Source organism: Podarcis muralis, chromosome 6 (assembly GCF_964188315.1).
Source record: "Podarcis muralis chromosome 6, rPodMur119.hap1.1, whole genome shotgun sequence".
NCBI lineage: Eukaryota > Metazoa > Chordata > Lepidosauria > Squamata > Lacertidae > Podarcis > Podarcis muralis.
The window spans coordinates 50,649,349-50,669,831 of record NC_135660.1 but is presented as its reverse complement, the minus strand read 5'-3'; the positions used below and the strand labels follow the sequence as shown (position 1 = coordinate 50,669,831).

At 40.7% G+C, this 20,483-nt stretch overlaps 1 protein-coding gene across 3 annotated transcripts in view; it reads right to left on the bottom strand.

Annotated features, from left to right (window-relative positions):
* The window catches only part of ATRNL1 (attractin like 1), a 501,150-nt gene that overhangs the window by 294,658 nt on the left and 186,009 nt on the right, over positions 1–20,483 (bottom strand). For all 3 annotated transcript variants that reach the window (XM_028730150.2, XM_028730148.2, XM_028730149.2), the window contains 3 exons: positions 5,612–5,706; positions 3,120–3,198; positions 181–338 (listed from right to left, as the gene is read on the bottom strand). In XM_028730150.2, coding sequence (XP_028585983.2) covers positions 181–338; positions 3,120–3,198; positions 5,612–5,706 — 332 coding nt within the window. The remainder of the gene's footprint in view (positions 1–180; positions 339–3,119; positions 3,199–5,611; positions 5,707–20,483) is intronic.

Genomic DNA, 20,483 nt, shown 5'->3' with positions numbered 1-20,483 from the left:
CATGCATTTTTAAAATATGAACCACACAGATTTAACACTAAAGGAAACACCACAAGGCATTCACAATGACAGGGCCTTCCTCCATAGACAATACAGCCAGTTTTGCATTTCTGGAGGTCAGATCAGAGGAAAATGTTAATTTAATATAACAAAAGTATCATAGTTGTTATTTATACTAACCTGTATTTTGATTGGCCATGAAAAGTTGCTGACATATACATAGAAAGTGATGTTTGGGTTGCTCCGAAAGTTGAATTTTTCACAGGAAAAACTATCTCTGTATTCCTTTATATTAGCCCTTGAAACTACAGGAATCTCTTCTCCTGATATCGTTCCAGCTATGAGAGTACATAAAAATAATGAAAAGCAAGCCCATTAAAAAAAATAATTAGCTTGTAGTCCATTCCATCTCAAGGACACACATGGTGGGGCACAACAATAAAACTAACAGGTATCTAGATATCCATTACTATAACAAAACTGTAGACAGAAACAAATTTAAATTCCTCGAAGCTGCTTAATTCCACCCAGTCCAAGGAAGGAGAAACAGTTTCAGAAAATGCACATTCAGCCTTGGATGAATATTCAGGAGAAAAGAACACTGAATTGTGCTGGACAGAGTTCCTTTCTGCATACTTTGCTGCTTGAATCAAGCACACAGTTCATATGATCAAGACAGCACACTGGATTCATCTTTAAAATTATGATGGAATATTATGGGGAAAGATCTCTAAAGTATAACATCTCTATAAGTGACTTCTATACATTTTCAAAAATGGCATGAGGAATATAAAACAAACATTTATACATATATCCTTTATATACTAGCAAAGATTATGAATAGTTGTTCAGATATTATGAATGATTAATGAAACATATAATGGATTTGAAAGTTATATCAACTTTATCCCATTTCACCACACAACTAATACAGTTTCCTCAAGTAAGTTACACTAAAATTGAATAAGTTATTCAAGTGTGTAAAAAATGTATTTGTCTTGATTGTGAAATATTGCTTTAGTATCTCAACTATTCTTAGGACATCTCATATTCAACTAGATAAACCTATTCCATTTGTAAGACATGAGACTCTTCAGCAATTCTGTTTGATCTGTAAATTGCTGAGGTGGCAAAAAGAAACAAAAGATCCCCCCCCCCCAAGTAGGGGATTTCAAGCAACAATGAAGTAAAAGAAACTACACCTCAGAGAAAGTATTATTAATTGGGAAACACACATTTGATAGCAAACAAGAGACTGCCTCGGATATGCAGAGTACAGTGTGGGGTGGAGGCTGCAGGAAGAACAGCAGGGGGGGACATTTGTCATTTTGCTTCTGTAAGTATTCTCCAGGCTCGTGGAGGGGAAAGTACTGGGGAGAAAGCAGCTGGAACAAAGGATTTCAGTGGGAAATGGGTGAATGAATGTATTAAGCTCCCCTTCCCATGCTGCTTCTCCCTTCAAGTGACCACCCGCATACACTTTCATTGCTGGAAGTAATCATGAGAATGAAAATTCCCTATTTACCATGCATCTAGTTCCACACTAAACAGAACTAAGATTCAACAATGTACACTTTTAAAATCTGGACAGGGAGTCCCACATTCTGCTTCACCAGTAAATGTTTGCATAGTAAATCATCCCTCAATTTACTTAACAAGTGTGTAGAGGGATGGGAATATGTGCTGCAGCACAACTCCCAATGTCTCTGTGTGCACTGCAACCCCAAAACTGCACTTATTTAGTGCAAACGTCTGAAAGGGTCTTGTAAGCATATTTGCAAGCCTCCTTACAGTTAGGAACAATGCCTGATTATGAGGAGACTTCTTAAGTACATAAGGTAAAAGTAACTGAAAGCTGCTCTCGGACCTTCATGCTAAACATACAAAAGTCAGGCTTAAGGGGGTATAACTAGTAACAGAGGTAGGACCAACAGCTGTGCCACAGCCTGCTGCAAATTTTCACCCTTGCATTTGCAGGATGAATACCTGAAGAGGATCTGTGTCACTGCATTTATTTTTTACATGTTTAAACACAGACACACACAAACGGACTAACTGAAGGACAAGGATGCATAGCACAGGTCTCTTAGTGCTAGTTTTATGCAGTAATGAAACTTTGTCTCATTTTACTGAAAATCATAAAAATTTCTTTAGGGAACAGGTACAGTTTGACTGCCCATGGCACCATCCCTTGCCTCCCTATTAGCCCCCTGAACTATTAACATCAAGCTCTTCCTATTCAGCATTTTGTGGTAGTACACCTAGGTATGACACACAATTTGTAATGCTAGCACAGATCTCAGAAGAATAGGGAGTGCAGGTCTGCAAAATACAGAGATATACAGTGGATACACAATGTGGAGCTACACCTGGCTGCAATTCATCAGTGTGTGTACACCATATGTTCACAAATGCACATCTCCCTTTCGAATGTTGCAGTGTTCCGCAGGTAAAACCATAATTGACACCTGGAGAAACAGATCTGTCACATAAAGTGTGAAGCGCCTCCTGTTCTTAACCATTCTGCATAATTAATTAAAAATGCAATCAATGGTGCTCTCCTTGGATATATTTTCAGAAAGTCAACAGAACCAATTCAAAGAAACTTTCTAAACAAAGCTTTTTATTAAAGCCAATGGAGAAATTGGGTTCAAAAGTTTGAAAAAAAAGATAAGCAGGTTCTTTTATCAGCACACACAGAAGGATTTTATTGTTTGATATCAACGTTAAGGTTAATAATTAAATTCCAGGCTTGAACACTGAAACAAAGAAATTAAAATCTCAGTCTCTGCAGTAGTTAAGAAAGTAATTTATCTTAATTAAAATCACTGCGTTCATAACACTGCCATTCTAAAAATTTAAAGAGCATACAAGGTTTTGCTACCCAAGTAATTTTAATTGAATAGGGAAGAAAGTTAACATGTTAATGAACCTTTATTCAGATTGCAAATTATCTGAGTTTTAAGTAATATCATTAATAATGGCATAATGAGAATGGAAAAAGAATACATTTTATTAAGCTTTACTAATAAGAAACAAAAAGGCAATCATGTAAATATAGTTAGATGATAAGTACTTGAGGGAATATGGAAGTAGAAATACATTATGGGCTTTCTTACCTGTAGAGCCAATTGACCAAGTGATATTCAGGTTGAAGTTGTTTGATGCATTAATTGATATGTCCAAATTTTTGTTTGACTAAAAAAATTAAAAAGAAAATATGAAAATTACGTAAGACTATTGCTTAAACAAACAATGACCTTATTTCAACTACAGGTGTTCAAACATATGCCCTGATCTTAAACACACTGGGCATGCTCCACTGACGTAGTTTTTCACATGCTACAAAGCCTTCGTCCTCTACAGCTGATGACAGTGAAGGCCTCCATGAACTTGCAAAACTGACATAGCTAATAACGGAAGCTCTTTGTGCATGTTACCGTATTTACTAGAGTCTAATGCACCATCGAATCTAATGCACACCTCAATTTTCGGAACCTTGAAACCAAAAAAAAGTATTTGCCGGTGAATGTAAATGTTCTATCAAATCTAATGCGCAAAAAAATTATTTGGCCAAAAAAATAGAGCATTAGATTTGAGTAAATACGGTAGTTTCTGGAGTGCAATCACTACTGATTTCAAGGGCTTCCCATTGATTTGCTAATAGACAACTCCCCACAGCCACCAAAAAAGCTGTTCTTCTAGAGCAGGCTTCCTCAAACTCGGCCTTCCAGATGTTTTGAGACTACAATTCCCAGCATCCCTGACCACTGGTCCTGCTAGCTAGGGATCATGGGAGTTGTATGCCAAAAACATATGGAGGGCCGAGTTTGAGGAAGCCTGTTCTAGAGCAAGTAGGCTGCAAGTAGTAGTACCTTCCCTGCCCTTGCTAGTGAAGCTGTAGGGTTCTAGGAAATGGCTGATTACATCAGGATATTAGCTAAGAAACTCAGGAATGTTTAACTGAAAAGGAATATATCCAAGAGAATATAACACTAACAATCTATCCATTTCACAGGACAATATAAAGTCCAACTTGAAATTTTTATTTATAAGAAAGATTCAATGAAATTAACATAGACCCAAATGTTTTCCTATATTTTTTAGCTATAGTAAAGTCCAAATTAGTTGTTTTCTCAAGCAAGATTTCAGATTCACACTGTAGAAGAAGGTTGCAATCCTATACACACTTACCTGGGAGTAAGTCCAACTGAAGTCAATGAGCTTACTTCTAAGCAGATATGCATAGGATTGCACGGTAATTTGGTTAATTCAGAATTAAGGTGTGGAGCACCTCTTCAAATTGCATGCTCCTGAGAAATAAAAGCTCAGCCATCAATGTCAATAGCTCTACAAAAAGGCATCTAAATTGCTATTGTATTTGTAAAGTATGTGATATTATTAGAAAAAATACTACGAACTGCAGTGTTCCCATCTCACAGCCACACAAGATATGTTTCAAGTTAATGTGTTGCTGATGTGTGTTTTCAGAGCAGAATTATTGCACTTCTCAGATCTGCTAAAACATGAGGAATAATTTTACATTAACTCTGCATAGAGTTAGTGTCATTGCATAGTTAAAGGTTTTTAAATTTATCATGTAGTTATTAACAATATTTTTATACTGCCCATTAACAAACATTTATCTGCAGTATACAGAAAATAGTCAAAATAAGAATACAGCCTGAACATAAAAATGAGTATCAGAATATAAGCAGGATAAAACCAACAACAGTGAAAACAGTAGTTTCCAAGGTCTAAAAAGCACAAAAACTTGTTTCTAAAACTGAAAAATCTGGGACATATAGTCTACACCAGCTCCCAAAAAGTCTACAGTGTAAGCACCAGGTTAGCATGTCCATCAGTGAGAAGCCCTCTCCCTAATGGCTACCACCTCACTTCACTGGTACAGATACCTTGAGAAGGACCTCTGAAAATGAACTTCAGGTCTTGAGATATATGGGTATATGGGTATCCTGGCTTTTAAAACAGCAACACTTTAGATACAGAATGAAAACACACACACACACACACACCTTATTTAACTTCTATAAACATCTCCACTATCCACTGCCTTGTCCAAGGAAAAATAAATATATTTTACACCTTACAGTACTATCCTAACCACGTCTACTAAGACATTAGTCCTACTGAATTCAATAGGGCTTACTCCCAAGAAGGTGGGGCAAGGACTGCAGCCTTAACAAGGGATTAATTGCAGTGACAAGCAGCTATTCATCCGCATACAAGTGAGGAGGCACTGTGACATGCTCCACTGGAGAAAGACTGAAGCTAGCCAGCAACCAGTATGAGAGCATTAAGAAACATTTGGACATCTGCAGGAGTGAGACAACTTAATTTACATATGTGTGGAATGGAAATTGATTTGAGTCCTAATGGATGAAGATACATATCTCACTTCAAAATCTGAGTTCAGTTATTATTCAAAACCTGAAGAAACCACTTGTTTTCCCTGAAAGTTGTTTCTATCATCCCTTCTTACTACTTTTTAGTTCCTACAAACAGATTTAGAAAAACACCAGATATAATGGATACCTAGTCTATGATCACTAAATAATCATATTAGAGGCAGTTACTTATATTAGCTCACCTGTTCAGGATTTGCAATGAAGTTTATGGCAGTGTGATGGCGATCATCTTCTTGTAATAAGCTGAAGGTAAACTGATAGTCAATCAGTAAGCTGTCTGTGGACAAAACATTTAGAAATTAGCAGATGAGATTGTCTTATATTCAGATATATCTGAAGAAGTGTGAATGCACACAAAAGCTTATACCCAGAACAAACTTAGTTGTTTTCCAAGGTGCTACTGGACAATTTGCTTGTTTGTTTGTTTGTTTGTTTGTTTGTTTAGTCATGAATATTGTACATGGTTCTTCGCTTGATTTGTGTGTGCTTTTATAATGGAAATAATCCATTTTGACCAGAGACAGATGTTCCAACAGACTAACAAGTCCCTCGACTATAGCCCATGATTTTCATAATATGGCACTGAACCAGTCTGCTAATTTTCCCCTAAAAGTTTATCAGTTAAAAGAGTCCTTTCCAGTGGTATTTGTAATGTTGCTGGAGGTTTTTTTATGATGATGAGAGTGCGGGGGGGGGGGGGTTTGTTAAGTGGTCCACTGAGACCTGTCCCCCTGCAATTTTTAAGTGGTTCAAGAAACCACAAAATTTGAGCAGCACTTCTCAATTAATACTGTATGATTGGAAGATAATGGAATTGACCTACAAATCTTTTCACCTTTCTGTGGTATTGCATTGGTCTACTCAGTCCGTCTATCTCAAGCAACAGCATGGAAAGAAGGAGGTGGAGTGCAACAGTACTATGAGTCAGAGTAAAATATTGCCAGACTCTTACCATGAATTCTATTTTAAAAAATTAAATATTCCTGTAAAGCTGTACTATGCAATATATCTGAGTCACACAGCACAAAAATCCATGAATTCTAATCATGGTCATATCTTTTCAAATATAGTTTTGCATTTCAACTGTTATCATTCTTGGATAACAGTCCTGGCAGGAGTCCTAATTTGCCTTTGACGTCATTATCCCTAAAACATGTTCTTGAACTTCTAGGACAGTGACAATTATCAGGAGAAAAATACTTGCCACAAACCACTTGAGAAGCTATCATCCCATGTTCACAAAATGTTCTTTAGAGCAAACTACTATAACTGTGAGAGGAAAGCAGTCATTCCCCCATTACCCATGCATAGGAAGTACCAATCCAAAGCAGCAGCAGAAATATCAAGATGATAACACAGAACCTATCCCACATAAAATGCTAGAGCACATGTTGTTTGTTGTTTAGTCGTTTAGTGGGACCAATTCGGATGGTCCGCCCCCGCCACTTAATGGATCCAAATGGTTTCCAGAGAGTGGTAGGGGATGCTTTATCCCATGTTGATGGCCTTTCAGCTGATTCCCTGGTGGCCCGCTGGAATGTGGAGTTAACCAGGGCTATCGACTGTCTGGCTCCGAAGCGCCCTCTCCGATTGCATGGAGCCCGGACAGCCCCGTGGTTTTCTTCGGAGCTGAGGGCGATGAAACAATCGCTGAGACGGCTAGAGCGTCGGTGGCAGAAAACTCACTCCGAATCTGACCGGACACAGGTTAGAGCTCAACGTCGAGCCTACCAAGTGGCGATAGCGACGGCGAAGAAGACTTTCTTCACCGCCTCTATTGCATCTGCAGAAAATAGTAGCAGGAGACTCTTTCAGGTGGTCCGCAATTTAACAGAACCACCTTTAACACCGGGGCCTTGTAAAGACCCCAAGATCTCCTGCAACGATTTTGCAAAGTTTTTTGCAGATAAAATCACTCATATTCGGAAGGAGCTAGACACCACCGTGGGAGCAGGGCTGGGGCGGGAGAGTGCTAGAGCTCTGTCTGGTCAAGTTGCATGGAACCAATTTCAATCCGTTACCCCCGAGGATGTGGACAGGCTGCTTGGACGCGTGAAACCAACCACCTGTCTCTTTGATCCTTGCCCATCCTGGCTAATAAAAGCAAGCCGGGAAGGGCTGGGCGATAGGCTCTGCGGGGTGGTGAATGCTTCCCTCTGTGAGGGAACATTCCCAGATCCGCTGAAAGAGGCGGTCATTAAACCGCTTCTTAAAAAACCATCTTTAGACCCGGCCAGTATGGCCAACTATCGCCCAGTCTCAAATCTTCCATTCTTGGGCAAGGTGATTGAGCGTGTGGTTGCTGAACAACTCCAGGCACGCCTGGAGGATGCGGACCATTTGGATCCCTTCCAATCGGGGTTCAGGCCTCATCATGGGACTGAAACTGCCTTGGTCGCACTGGTTGATGATCTCCGGCGAGCTAGGGACAAAGGTGAGAGCTGTTTCCTAGTTCTGCTGGATCTCTCAGCGGCCTTTGATACAATCGACCATAACATCCTTCTGGACCGTCTAGAGGGGTTGGGAGCTGGGGGCACTGTTATACAGTGGTTCCGCTCCTTCCTCCTGGGCCGTGTTCAGAAAGTGGTGGTGGGGGATGAGCGTTCAGACCCTTGGGCCCTCACTTGTGGGGTACCTCAGGGTTCCGTCCTCTCCCCCATGCTTTTTAACATCTATTTGAAGCCGCTGGGAGAGATCATCAGGGGGTTTGGACTGGGTGTCCATCAATATGCAGATGATACCCAGCTCTACCTCTCTTTCAAAATAGAGCCAGTGAAGGCGGTGAAGGTCCTGTGTGAGTGCCTGGAGGCGGTTGGAGGATGGATGGTGGCTAATGGGTTGAAGTTGAATCCTGACAAGACAGAAGTACTGTTTTTGGGGGACAGGGGGCGGGCTGGTGTGGAGGACTCCCTGGTCCTGAATGGGGTAACTGTGCCCCTGAAGGACCAGGTGCGTAGCCTGGGAGTCATTTTGGACTCACAGCTGTCCATGGAGGCGCAGGTCAATTCTGTATCCAGGGCAGCTGTCTACCAACTCCACCTGGTAAGCAGGCTGAGACCCTACCTGCCCGCGGACTGTCTCGCCAGAGTGGTGCATGCTCTAGTTATCTCCCGCTTGGACTACTGCAATGCGCTCTACGTGGGGCTACCTTTGAAGGTGACTCGGAAACTACAGCTAATCCAGAATGCGGCAGCTAGACTGGTGACTGGGGGCGGCCGCCGAGACCACATAACACCGGTCTTGAAAGACCTACATTGGCTCCCAGTACGTTTCCGAGCACAATTCAAAGTGCTGGTGTTGACCTTTAAAGCCCTAAATGGCCTCGGCCCAGTATACCTGAAGGAGCGTCTCCACCCCCATCGTTCTGCCCGGATGCTGAGATCCAGCGCCGAGGGCCTTCTGGCGGTTCCCTCATTGCGAGAAGCAAAGCTACAGGGAACCAGGCAGAGGGCCTTTTCGGTAGTGGCGTCTGCCCTGTGGAATGCCCTCCCATCAGATGTCAAAACGATAAACAACTACCTGACATTCAGAAGACATCTTAAGGCAGCCCTGTTCAGGGAAGTTTTTAATGTATGATATTTTAGTGGGGTTTTTGGTTTCTATGGAAGCCGCCCAGAGTGGCTGGGGAAACTCAGCCAGATGGGCGGGGTACAAATAATAAATTATTATATTATTATTATTAGTCTAAATACGGACCTTTGTTGGCAAGGTGATGTCTCTGCTTTTTAAGACGCTGTCTAGGTTTGCCATCGCCTTTCTCCCAAGGAGAAGGCGTCTTTTAATTTCGTGTCTCCCCAACCACAATTCCACAGCTCACTAGTCAGGAGGCATACATGTAGAAACCCTTGGTAGTTTTCTCAACAGAAAGGTTAAAGTACCATTTGAATGCCAATGATTTTACAGAGAACACCCACAAATCACATTTCTATTGGTGCTTTAAACACACACCACTCTTCACCCCCTCATAACTAATATTATGCTGATCTTGAGCACGGAATTGAGCCCTCAGTGAGCATATACTTCTGACTAAACTGCACTCCTGTCATGCCCCAATTCCACTTAACACTGGCTTAACATTATGCCATCAATGTCATTGCTACACCATTATACCATCAAAATACCTTTACTTCAATGGTGTAATTTGGAGATCCACCGGTATAAGAAATTTAGTAGCAATCCTAACTTCTTTCACCAGCATCAGTCAGGGTATGTGTCACCAGTATTAGCAAAATTTATGCCTTAATTTAAGAAGAATGGGTGCCATTTTCTTTGTTAGATTTCCTTCAGCTATATCCAATTACTAATGACAGCCACAGGAGTGCTACATTAATTTAACATAAATACCAAAGGAAAAGAGAGCAGCTCAGCTGGGAGTGAAATTTTAGATTTCCATACCCAGCCACAACATTTATGAGGTTATCTGCAGTTTTATCATTTTTGCTCCTAAGTTTCAGTATGGGATAGCTTCCCCAAGAGGTTATGTTTCAATGATATTCCATATTACAGGTGTCTGTGATGTTTTTAAAAATTAAGATGTGGTAAAATATTGAACCTAAACAAGCAACATATCACATTGCTATTTTTTAATGCAAAAGAAGCAAGATCCATTTATCAACACATGTTTACCTTGGTATATTAACAGAAGGTTCAGTTTATTACCAAAATTCTTCTGTTAGCAAACATGCCTGCACAAAGACTTCTAATTCTATCACAAACATTTAATCAAAGGTACAGATTATATAACCATAACCTTTGCATTCAAAACACAGACTATTCAAGAGCCTGTTTGAGTTTACATAAGACGGATTCACAAAAACAAATTACTTTAATTAGGAAAGAAGTCTGTATTGATTGTGACCAAATTAAAGTGAGATGCTTAGCATTAGGAGAGCAGAAAGGCTGATGACTTTAAAGCAGCCAGACATTATGTTCCTATCATCTCAGTGGCATCCATGTTAAAACAGCTTAAGCAACAGTATCAAGGGTGCATCACTGGAGTAGGTAAAAGGGCCACAACACAGGGCAACTAATATAGGATTTGTTATCAGGAACCACTCAGTCTTTGTTAGTACAGTGGTACCTCTGGTTACGTACTTAATTCATTCTGGAGGTCCGTTCTTAACCTGAAACTGTTCTTAACCTGAGGTACCACTTTAGCTAATGGGGCCTCCCGCTGCGCCGCCACCACGTGATTTCTGTTCTCATCCTGAAGCAAAGTTCTTAACCCAAGGTACTATTTCTGGGTTAGTGGAGTCTGTAACCTGAAGCGTATGTAACCTGAAGCATATGTAACCAGAGGTACCACTGTATGCACAAGTGGAATTGTGGATGAGCCCTGAGCCACATTGCCTGTGGTCATGACAACAGAATTCCAGCAAAGAACAACATACAGCTAATTTTCTAGCATGCTTTGTGCCTTAATTTATTTGTTCCCCAAGTGGTCAACCTAATTACATAAAGGGAATAAAAAAGAAAGCACAACCATGGCAACAGATAAAATACATCAGCACTTTATTCCAATAAATATAAAAGGGGTTCTTGTGAATAGAACAGCACATTACTGGTGGAATGACATCTTGACTCAGGGAGGGAGGGGAGATAGGGAGGCTAAGTACCAATGGTTTTATTGACAGGCAGATCTTGGGGTATTCAAGTGCTTGAAATGCAAACATTTCAGAGGTCCTCCCATATTTGAACAGCATATGGTTTATACAATGTAATCATATGTAAACAATTCCATCCTAGAACACAAAAAAATTCACAATGCCAATGTGCCAATGTGCATTGTGAAGAAACTGTAGATAGACACTTCTGTTTTGGCTACAGCTCTGTAAGTATTATATTGTTCTGCAGCTTGAAATATATACTTAATGTAGTAAGGACCCCTGACCATTAGGTCCAGTCGTGACCAACTCTGGGGTTGCGGCGCTCATCTCGCTTTATTGGCCGAGGGAGCCGGCATACAGCTTCTGGGTCATGTGGCCAGCATGACTAAGCCGCTTCTGGTGAACCAGAGCAGCGCACGGAAACGCCGTTTACCTTCCCGCCGGTTGGCAGGAGCAGGGACCAAGCAACGGGAGCTCACACTGTTGCGGGGATTCGAACCACCAACCTTCTGATTAGCAAGTCCTAGGCTCTGTGGTTTAACCTACAGCGCCACCCGCATCCCTGACTTAATGTAGTACTTGAGTCAAATTATCCAGATTCATCTTTACTTTCAAATCTTTTCGTTCTTATACATATACATGTGTAATTCACAGTATGTTTTCAATAGTAGTAATTAAAAAAACAAAAAACAAAACCCCACAGTGTTAATTATAATGGATTTTCTTAAAGAGCTAGCTGTTAAATGTCTCACATTCAATACAGATTTCCTTCTTAAGTATGAGACAAAGTTTAATGAGGAGCAGAAGTTGAAGTATACATTGACTTTTATTGTATTAAAATATTTTAATTTCTAGTGAAATTTTAAATATTGCTAATTTATGAATTTTAAAATACTGTATAAAAAGTAAATATTTTTTCTAATTATTATGTTTATGTGTGCCCCTTATTCTTCCTCTGACCACTCATTGTCATCCCACCATCAATCCCCTGACTCTGAGCCTTCTTCCCATGGGAGCTCCCCAGTTAGTGCCTCCCACCACCCCACTGCATCCAGCCAGTCTACAACACCATTTGCTAAGCATGTGTGTGTATGCATATTTTCTTTTCTATCACACCTTGTATAGTCAATGACATGACTTCAAACTCAGTATAAATACTGCACTAAGTCAGAGCAGAATTTTTTTTTACACCCACTATGGACTCATTAAGGTCTACAAAAGGTCAGGACCATTCTCAAGAAAGCAGTGCATATAAATAATTTGAACATTTTGCTACAGATAGAAGAGACATTAGTGGTTATTTCTCTGAAGAAAAGTTAACACAGACATAGAAGTACTTCAAAACTGGAGCATTCATCTAGATAAGCAAGAGTTGTCCGAATCAGCTCCACATGTCTGCAATGAGCACTGTAAAACTGTATCTCAAGAACTAAAGGAAAACCACTATTTAAGTAAGGAAATAAAAGTCTAAGAAAAACATGTAAGCAACCATTTAATTTTAGTAAAGCTGCTCAATTAAGGAGCAATTCACTTTCTAGTGAGCGTAAATGACTCTAGAGCAGGTTAACGGGTATTTGGTTTTCGTATCCTGTAGGGAATACGGACATTGTTCTAGTCAAATCCATATAAGATATGCCTTAACATTTGGCCTTTTAAAATGTTTGGCTGTAGCCCATAAATGCTCAGGAAAACAACATACTGAGGGAAAACCTAAACCTCCAGAGAGGCAATGTTAATGCAGTAAACTATTAATCCAACTACTGCCAACACACGAAAGTCACTTTTTCCATTCAACAATTGGAATTTGGTATATATGGCTCTTCTAATCAACTACAATAGCCTGATTGGAGCAGTATACTTGATGTGGGAGGCATTCAACTAGCGCATTTTTTTAACCTCTTCAATGTCCTGCCTCTCAATCTGGATGAAGGACTCAGACTATATTTTCTGCCAAGAACTTTAATGCTCAAATCTGTATAGTACAGAAGCGAGGCAAGGATCAGTGACACAGCAAGTGCAAGGCATGACTACGCATGCTATGGTACTGATCCCACAAGTGACATGTCTCCTGGGCAACTATTCTAAAGAAGAGAGAAAGGAATGACTTCAGCATGGCAAGTAAGATGTTTCTTTAGAATGGGCAAGCAAATGGGAACTCCTTTGGGTGAGCTGGGCTGAGCCTGAGCTGTCCATTTGCACCAGAGCTAGTACCTCCAAGTCCTGGGGAGTATGTTAGTTTATGCTTGCTTGCAAAGAAAAAGCAGGTCATGGCCAGTTCCTTTTTTCTAGAAAAAAAAGTTGCCAGTACTCATTGGCGGCTTCTATGCCCACTCTACCCCAGCCATCACAAGCACTGTCAGCGTAGTGACCATGGTGCCCTGGGCCAGCAGCAGAGCACAGTGCACGGTGAGGTAAGCGCGTCACAAACTGCGCTTCCCACTCTCATGCTCCTCGGGGAGCAGGACTCGTGTGCTTCAGCCAGTCCCAGTAGGTGGTGGCCAGACTCTGGTGGGACTTTGTTCATGCAGCGGCTCCCCATGCAGATGAGCATCTCCGGGCAGGGAGATGCCACTACTGTGAACCAGTGAGTATTGCATGCACTGATCATGACTAATTAAGGGTTATTGTCTGCGCCTAGATGAGCTCATGTGAGGTATCAGTCAGAAGGAGCTGCCAGTGACTCAGCACAAATTAGAGTATAAGTAGCCCTGTATTTGTAACGCAGTTGGGGTGGGGTGGCTGGCAGGCAGGCACTGATCTATGCTGAATTTCTGCAGGGAGACTATTTGCTGAGAAGACCTATTTCTATGCTGTCTGCCTAGAACTAAAGGCAGTCCGAGGTAGGAACTGCATTGTACTTTTTACTGAACTACCTGTCAGCGCTAAGGAGACTCAGCTTCCATAAAGCATGATTAGTCTGCATACTATCAGTGGTTGGTGTGTGGGCGGGGGTGTGTGTGGCAGCATTTTGCTGGTGTCAGCAGCACTGCATTTAACTGAGACTGGGCGGGACAAGGCAAAGCAAGGGCAAGGCAGTGGAACTCTCTGTTGGTAGCAGCTCTCCAGGTGCCACTCGCTCACTATTACCAAGCCAGAGCTCCTCTGATATTGCTGCCGCCTCACCCCATCCCTGTTCCAAGAAGCAGCAGATCACCAGTGAGAGGACACCACTGCCTCCAGCCTCCACCTGCTTAGTGAGCCACTACAGCAGTTGCTTAAATTGCAAGTGACTGTTTTTCAAAAGTGTGGTTAGCAGTACTCAGTTTTGCAAAGAACCGAGTACCCCACTGAATGAGCAATTTCAGCATAAGGGTGCAGGTTGTTTAAATGTCACGTAAAGTCTTGATGCACAATATGGAGAGAAGGTCGACACATCCACACATTTAATAACTGTTTCGTGAAGAGCTTCCCTTTCCTTAACAAATTGCATTGTCATTAAAAATATTTATGCACAGTAACATACAGAATTAAGACTCAGAGCAGGTATAGGGAACCTGCGGCCCTCTCACATGCTCCTGGACGTCAACCTCCATCAGCCCCAAGGTCACAGAAGACAGGAGTGGTAATACAATTTTGAATTGTATAGATTGCATTCATCATCCAAAAGAAAGCTTCTAAAGGACCAGTATTACAAAATATATTTGTACTATTTTTGCTCACTTGTTTAATAAGAACAACATTGTAACATGTGTTTCATCCATTTTTAAAATTCTTTTTAGGAGACTTTCTAGTTTTAAACAATGCACATCATTATCAAACTATTGTATATATATATTTCTTTTGCAAGCTGTACACTGTACAGATGTTGTCTTTTATTTTTGCTAAGAGTTATTTGAATACAAACTAATCAGATCCATTTATGTTTCCAGAAGTGTGACTTTCATGATAGTGCTGTTAGCAACCATACAGAATATATCTGCCGACAAAACATGCCAGAATTGTTTATTATAATACCGCTGCCAAAGCTATTTCAAATTGGCATAACTTATTTTTCTTAAGTGCTTAAGTCTATAACAGGCTGGGCTAAAAGTGAAGTTGTTTTGAACAACTGGTATAAACTATTTTAATGTCATCCATGGTATATGGGATTCTCATAGTTAGCCTGCTTGATTTTGTATCCAGATGTTATTGGACTCCAACTCCCATCATCCCTGCCCACTGACTACACTATATAGGACTAAGAAGCTGCAGTCCCAGAGTTCACACCTGTTCCATTGGAGAAATAATCCCCATTCATCACACACAAACATTCCACACCCAATGATATGAGTAGGTTCCAAATGCTTCACCTCTGATTTAGTTGGGATCATCTTCAGTCCAATGATCTCATCTATCTGACCCCCACTTTCAGACACTGATTTACAGCAGACACTGAAATATATAAAGCTGGTTATCAGAATACTGATAGTAACTCACTCGAAAAGCTGTGGTGTGGTGTCACTCGAAAAGCTGTGGTGTTAACCAGCCGTTTCATATAGATATTCATCAGAGGAATTCATTCACATGAATTCTATTTAAAACTATAATCTAAACTCTAAGAAGCCATAGTGTCATCTCCAATGATACCCTATTAAAATAAATTGAGAGCCAGCAAACCTAAACTTCAACTGGTAAATGGAGATAACAATACCAAGAGAGGGTCATATACTATCTGAATAACAAGATAAATTGGGGTGATGAAGATCATGATCTCACATTCCTCAACTGGATCAAGTCTCAAGGTAGATCAGGGATCCCCCTTAGCTTCCATGTTGTTTGTAGTCTTGGGTGTTTTTTGGTTTTTTTAAAGAAACATAAAATTCACGACACACCCCTCTTTTCTTTCCTATGAAACAAAACCAATTCAACTGTGGATATGCCCAGAGCTTGAGACAGAAGAGGAAGGAGAGGTGGGAGGAGCTTGTGTTTTGACTGAAAGGTTTAGCTTTTAATCACGTTGAATTATATTCCAAAACCACCCCAATCATCAAATTTTGGGGGAGGCATATTAAAGTAAATGTACTGAGTTGTTCTTCATGTGGAGTCTTCTCCTCCAAGCTTTGGCTGTGAGAGTAATGCGTAAAGGGTAAAATTATACTACAGTGGTGCCTCAGGTTAAGAACTTAATTTGTTCTGGAGGTCCGTTCTTAACCTGAAACTGTTCTTAACCTGACGTACCAGTTTAGCTAATGGGGCCTCCCGCTGCCGCCGTGCCACCGCTGTGCGATTTCTGTTCTCATCCTGAAGCAAAGTTAACCCAAGGTACTATTTCTGGGTTAGCAGAGTCTGTAACCTGAAGCGTCTGTAACCCTAAGTACCACTGTATTAGGGTGACCTGCTTCCTGGTTTAATTCTAGCTTTAGAGTTGCCTGAAAATGAAACCACTGGTATGACTAAGAGGAATTCATTATGTTTTTGCAGTCCTCTCCCTTTCTGCTATTCTGCCTGGCAACAATCCACATTTCCCACCCACCTACCCACTGACAAACTCACTCTCTCAAACTCAGTTCCTTGTATGGGTAAGAGGGATTATTTTATCCTTATACAAAAGGCTTGCATTTTAAAAGCATGTTTGCCCTTAGCAAGTTATACCAACAGTTCAACAGATGCAATTACACAGTTTAACCCCCAATACTCCAGTAGTTGCCACTACTCCATCACTTCCCATTAATCTTTGCTTCTGCAACAATTTATCGACTTCCTTTATAACCTAAGTTAATACTAACACCTGTTCTTTGCTTGCTCAAGTCTTAGCACTGAAAAAAATGTCTTTATTGAAAGAACAGCCACAGTAGGAAGGGATTGAAACAGATGCATTAACGGAGAGGTCTAGGAAGCCTTCTTGGGGTCAGTCTAGGAAGGGAGATATGCTTTAGGGTTGTTTGAATCTTCAAGGAGGAGAGCATTTGTGTTTCTTGCCCCATTACTGCAGCTACCTAATAGTAAGAGAACTGTTGATTCAGTGATGCCTTGTCACTTCTTGGGCAATGCAAAGAGATACAGTTTGTTTGAACGTCAGTGAGCCAAATCTTGGCTTATTTAACAAGTCATAGTCAAAAACAACCATGGCTTATTGTTATGTTCAAACCAGGACGGTATCTGATATAATGCTTGCCGGATCAGCTAAGGATAGCACACCAGCAAGATTCCCAATCTGTACCTAGAACCATACACAATGTTCACAAAATCAGGGTCAAATACTTTTTACAACGGATATCTGCAACAGGAAAATATCTGGGGTAAAATAAAAGCTACTCTACCCACTGACTTCCATGCTGGGCTTGATGCTGGACAGAACTTGATACCTGTTTTTAACCTTTTTTACCTGTTACGAGTATTTGTACGATGTAGATGCAGTACATCACAGAGCATTGCCAAAGTTCATTGCCATATCTTTGGTGCACTTGTCCTTTCAACTATTACATTTTTCATATGGATTTCCTACTGAAGGGCCCTCTTATTGCTATTGCTCCACATCAGGCTCATAACTATTTCATCTTAACAAAGCATATTTTTTCTTCTTCCCCACAGTTCTTTGCATTAAAAAAATACCTTGTTTTAATTTACAATGGGGCAGTTGTACAAAAAATACTGCTGGACAAGCTTCCAGCAATTAATTTATTACAATACATGTTCAATACTGTTCACAACAGACTAAAGTCTGTTTCTACCTTGCAGAAAAAAGGGAAGTAATTTTGAATTTTATGTTTTTAATATACACCACTCTGGGATCTATCTGCAGATGAAGGGCGATATATAAAACAAATTAATAATGACGACATCATCATCATCAACAACAACAACAACAGAGCCATGAGGAATAGCCTCGGTAGAAAATGATTTGTAGCTTCCCGTGATTGCTGAAGGTACACCTCTTTGCCCTGGCTTTTGACACAGATGTATATTCTTAGGATCCTCCTTATTTCTGTAATTGTAAGTTGTTTTAAATATTGTGTTTTAATGTTGTCAACCACCTGGGACCTTAGGATGAAGGACAGGTAATAAATTTAACAACAACAACAACAACAACAACAACCCTAATTTAGCTCTACTATTTGAAATTCCTTAAACAGTAATAGGTCTTGAATTACCGTATTTTTCGCTCTATAACACGCACCTGACCATAACACGCACATCGTTTTTAGAGGAGGAAAACAAGGGAAAAAATTCTGAATGAAACAGTGGATGTATCATTTTTGTGCTTCATGCTGTGGCCACAGACATGTGATCTGATGGTGAATTTGGGGTAGCTCAATGCAAAGATCCTGAGGATCCATGTGGATCCATGCTTTTTAACCACATTTTTGCACCATTGCAGCCCCAGGCAACAGTGGGTGTGTGATTTTTGGGGGGCAGGCTGCTATGTGATCTGATGGTGAATTTGGGGTGGCCCAATGCAAAGATCCTGAGGATCCATGTGGATCCATGCTTTTTAACCACATTTTTGCACCATTGCAGCCCCAGGCAACAGTGGGTGTGTGATTTTTGGGGGGCAGGCTGCTATGTGATCTGATGGTGAATTTGGGGTGGCCCAATGCAAAGATCCTGAGGATCCATGTGGATCCATGCTTTTTAACCACGTTTTTGCACCATTGCAGCCCCAGGCAACAGTGGGTGTGTGATTTTTGGGGGGCAGGCTGCTATGTGATCTGATGGTGAATTTGGGGTGGCCCAATGCAAAGATCCTGAGGATCCATGTGGATCCATGCTTTGTAACTACATTTTAAGTGGGGAGTGAAGGAAAAACACAGAAGGGACAAGAGAGCGGTGTGCAGAGAAGCAGCTGGCTAAGAAAGCAGGAGAGAGATTTTACGGGAGGGAGGAAAGAAAGGCAAAAGTTTCCACAAACCGAAGCCAGCTTTCTCTCTCCTCCTGCATGTTTTCTGGCTGCCTGCGAGGAGCACGGAGAGGAATTAGAAGGAAAGACCTCTGCTTTCCCCTCTGCTTGCCTGGAGGGGAGGGGATTTGCCTGCTCTTTGTTCTGTTTGAGCAAACACAGCAACGAAACAGAGGAGGGTGGGCAGTAAGACCCTGAGGCAGAATGCAGGAAAGCAACCACTTCCTCTTTTCAGGTTTCCCTCTCGGACACAACGCATGATTGATTTTTGCTGATTTTTGTTCCTGCGCTCCCCTAATCGGCTCCAGGGACCCCCCCCCCATTCGCTCCATAACACGCACAGACATTTCCCCTTCCTTTTTAGGAGAAAAAATCTGCGTGTAATAGAGAGAAAAATACGGTATATTCATGTATGCAAAAGTGTGAAACAAAGCAACATGAACAGAGCATGAAAACTGGGTTTGAAAGAAATATGGTAGAAATGAATATTTATGGGAAAATTGCTTTGGTTTGTGGTGGGGAATGGAAGGACAAATTGATGTTCAGAATGTGGAAAATTACACTGGGAAGATCTTGGAAATACATTAATATAAATTCTGAAGGGTACCTTGGAACTAAATCAGTAGTAGTCTTAGTAGTAGTAGTAGTAGTAGTAGCAGTTGTTGTTAGAGTCAGTACAACAGGGATGTAGAAATGATAAATGGGTTTGGCTGTTGCTGAAGAATTTAAGAAGCATTCTTTGGGGTCAGATCAAAGTGCTTCTCGTAAAGCCTTTGTGAGAGTTCAAACCGAATATTCACAAAATACCTGTCTCTGTTATGATCTCCCTTGCCTCAAGGCCCAAAAGCTGCAGCAGAGCCCCGGAGAAGTATCTTTTCCCAGCAGGGAATGGGACTATGTATCAGAATCTCCAGTGAGAAACTGATACTATACACATCATTCATGGCAAGATGACAGCCTAAGGACACCCCGAAGTAAAAAACTGCAAACTAAAAAAAACTGCAGAACAAAAATTTCTAAATAAGGCTATGCTTATTTTTGTCTAACACCATCATTATGTTATATCACATTTTGTGGATAAACCATCTGCTAAATCTATTATTTCCTACATATTATATTGCTACTCTAATTCAAGATGCAATTTGTTCCACTAGCCACCCTTAAATACTATGGAGATTTTTAGACAGCTTTTATTCCTAGATTACCAAATATTGAAAGTACAATGACAGTTTGTGGTGATCATCACTACTACATTTAACAGTAATAAAAATAGCCTCAATCTGCAAAGTCAATTAGTGTCAGATATAATTGCTGAAACTCATTACTCCAAGTCAAGCATGACAGCTTTACAATTACAGTAGGTATTTAGTTTAAACAAATGGTGTCCCAAAAGAAAACTAGCAATAAAAAGCCAGTAGCAGAAAATCAAATTGCTAGGCCGTATCTTACACTTCACCGAAATTATTTGTGGTAGGGTTTTTTTGCCTTTGAAACCTGCCATTTTTTTTTAGATCTTGGTTGGAAATTTCAACTTCATTGATTATAATCAATTCGTGCTAATGCATACTCACATTATTTTAGGATATAAACTAATGTCCACAAAACATTCTGAATATAACAAGCTATTTAAGT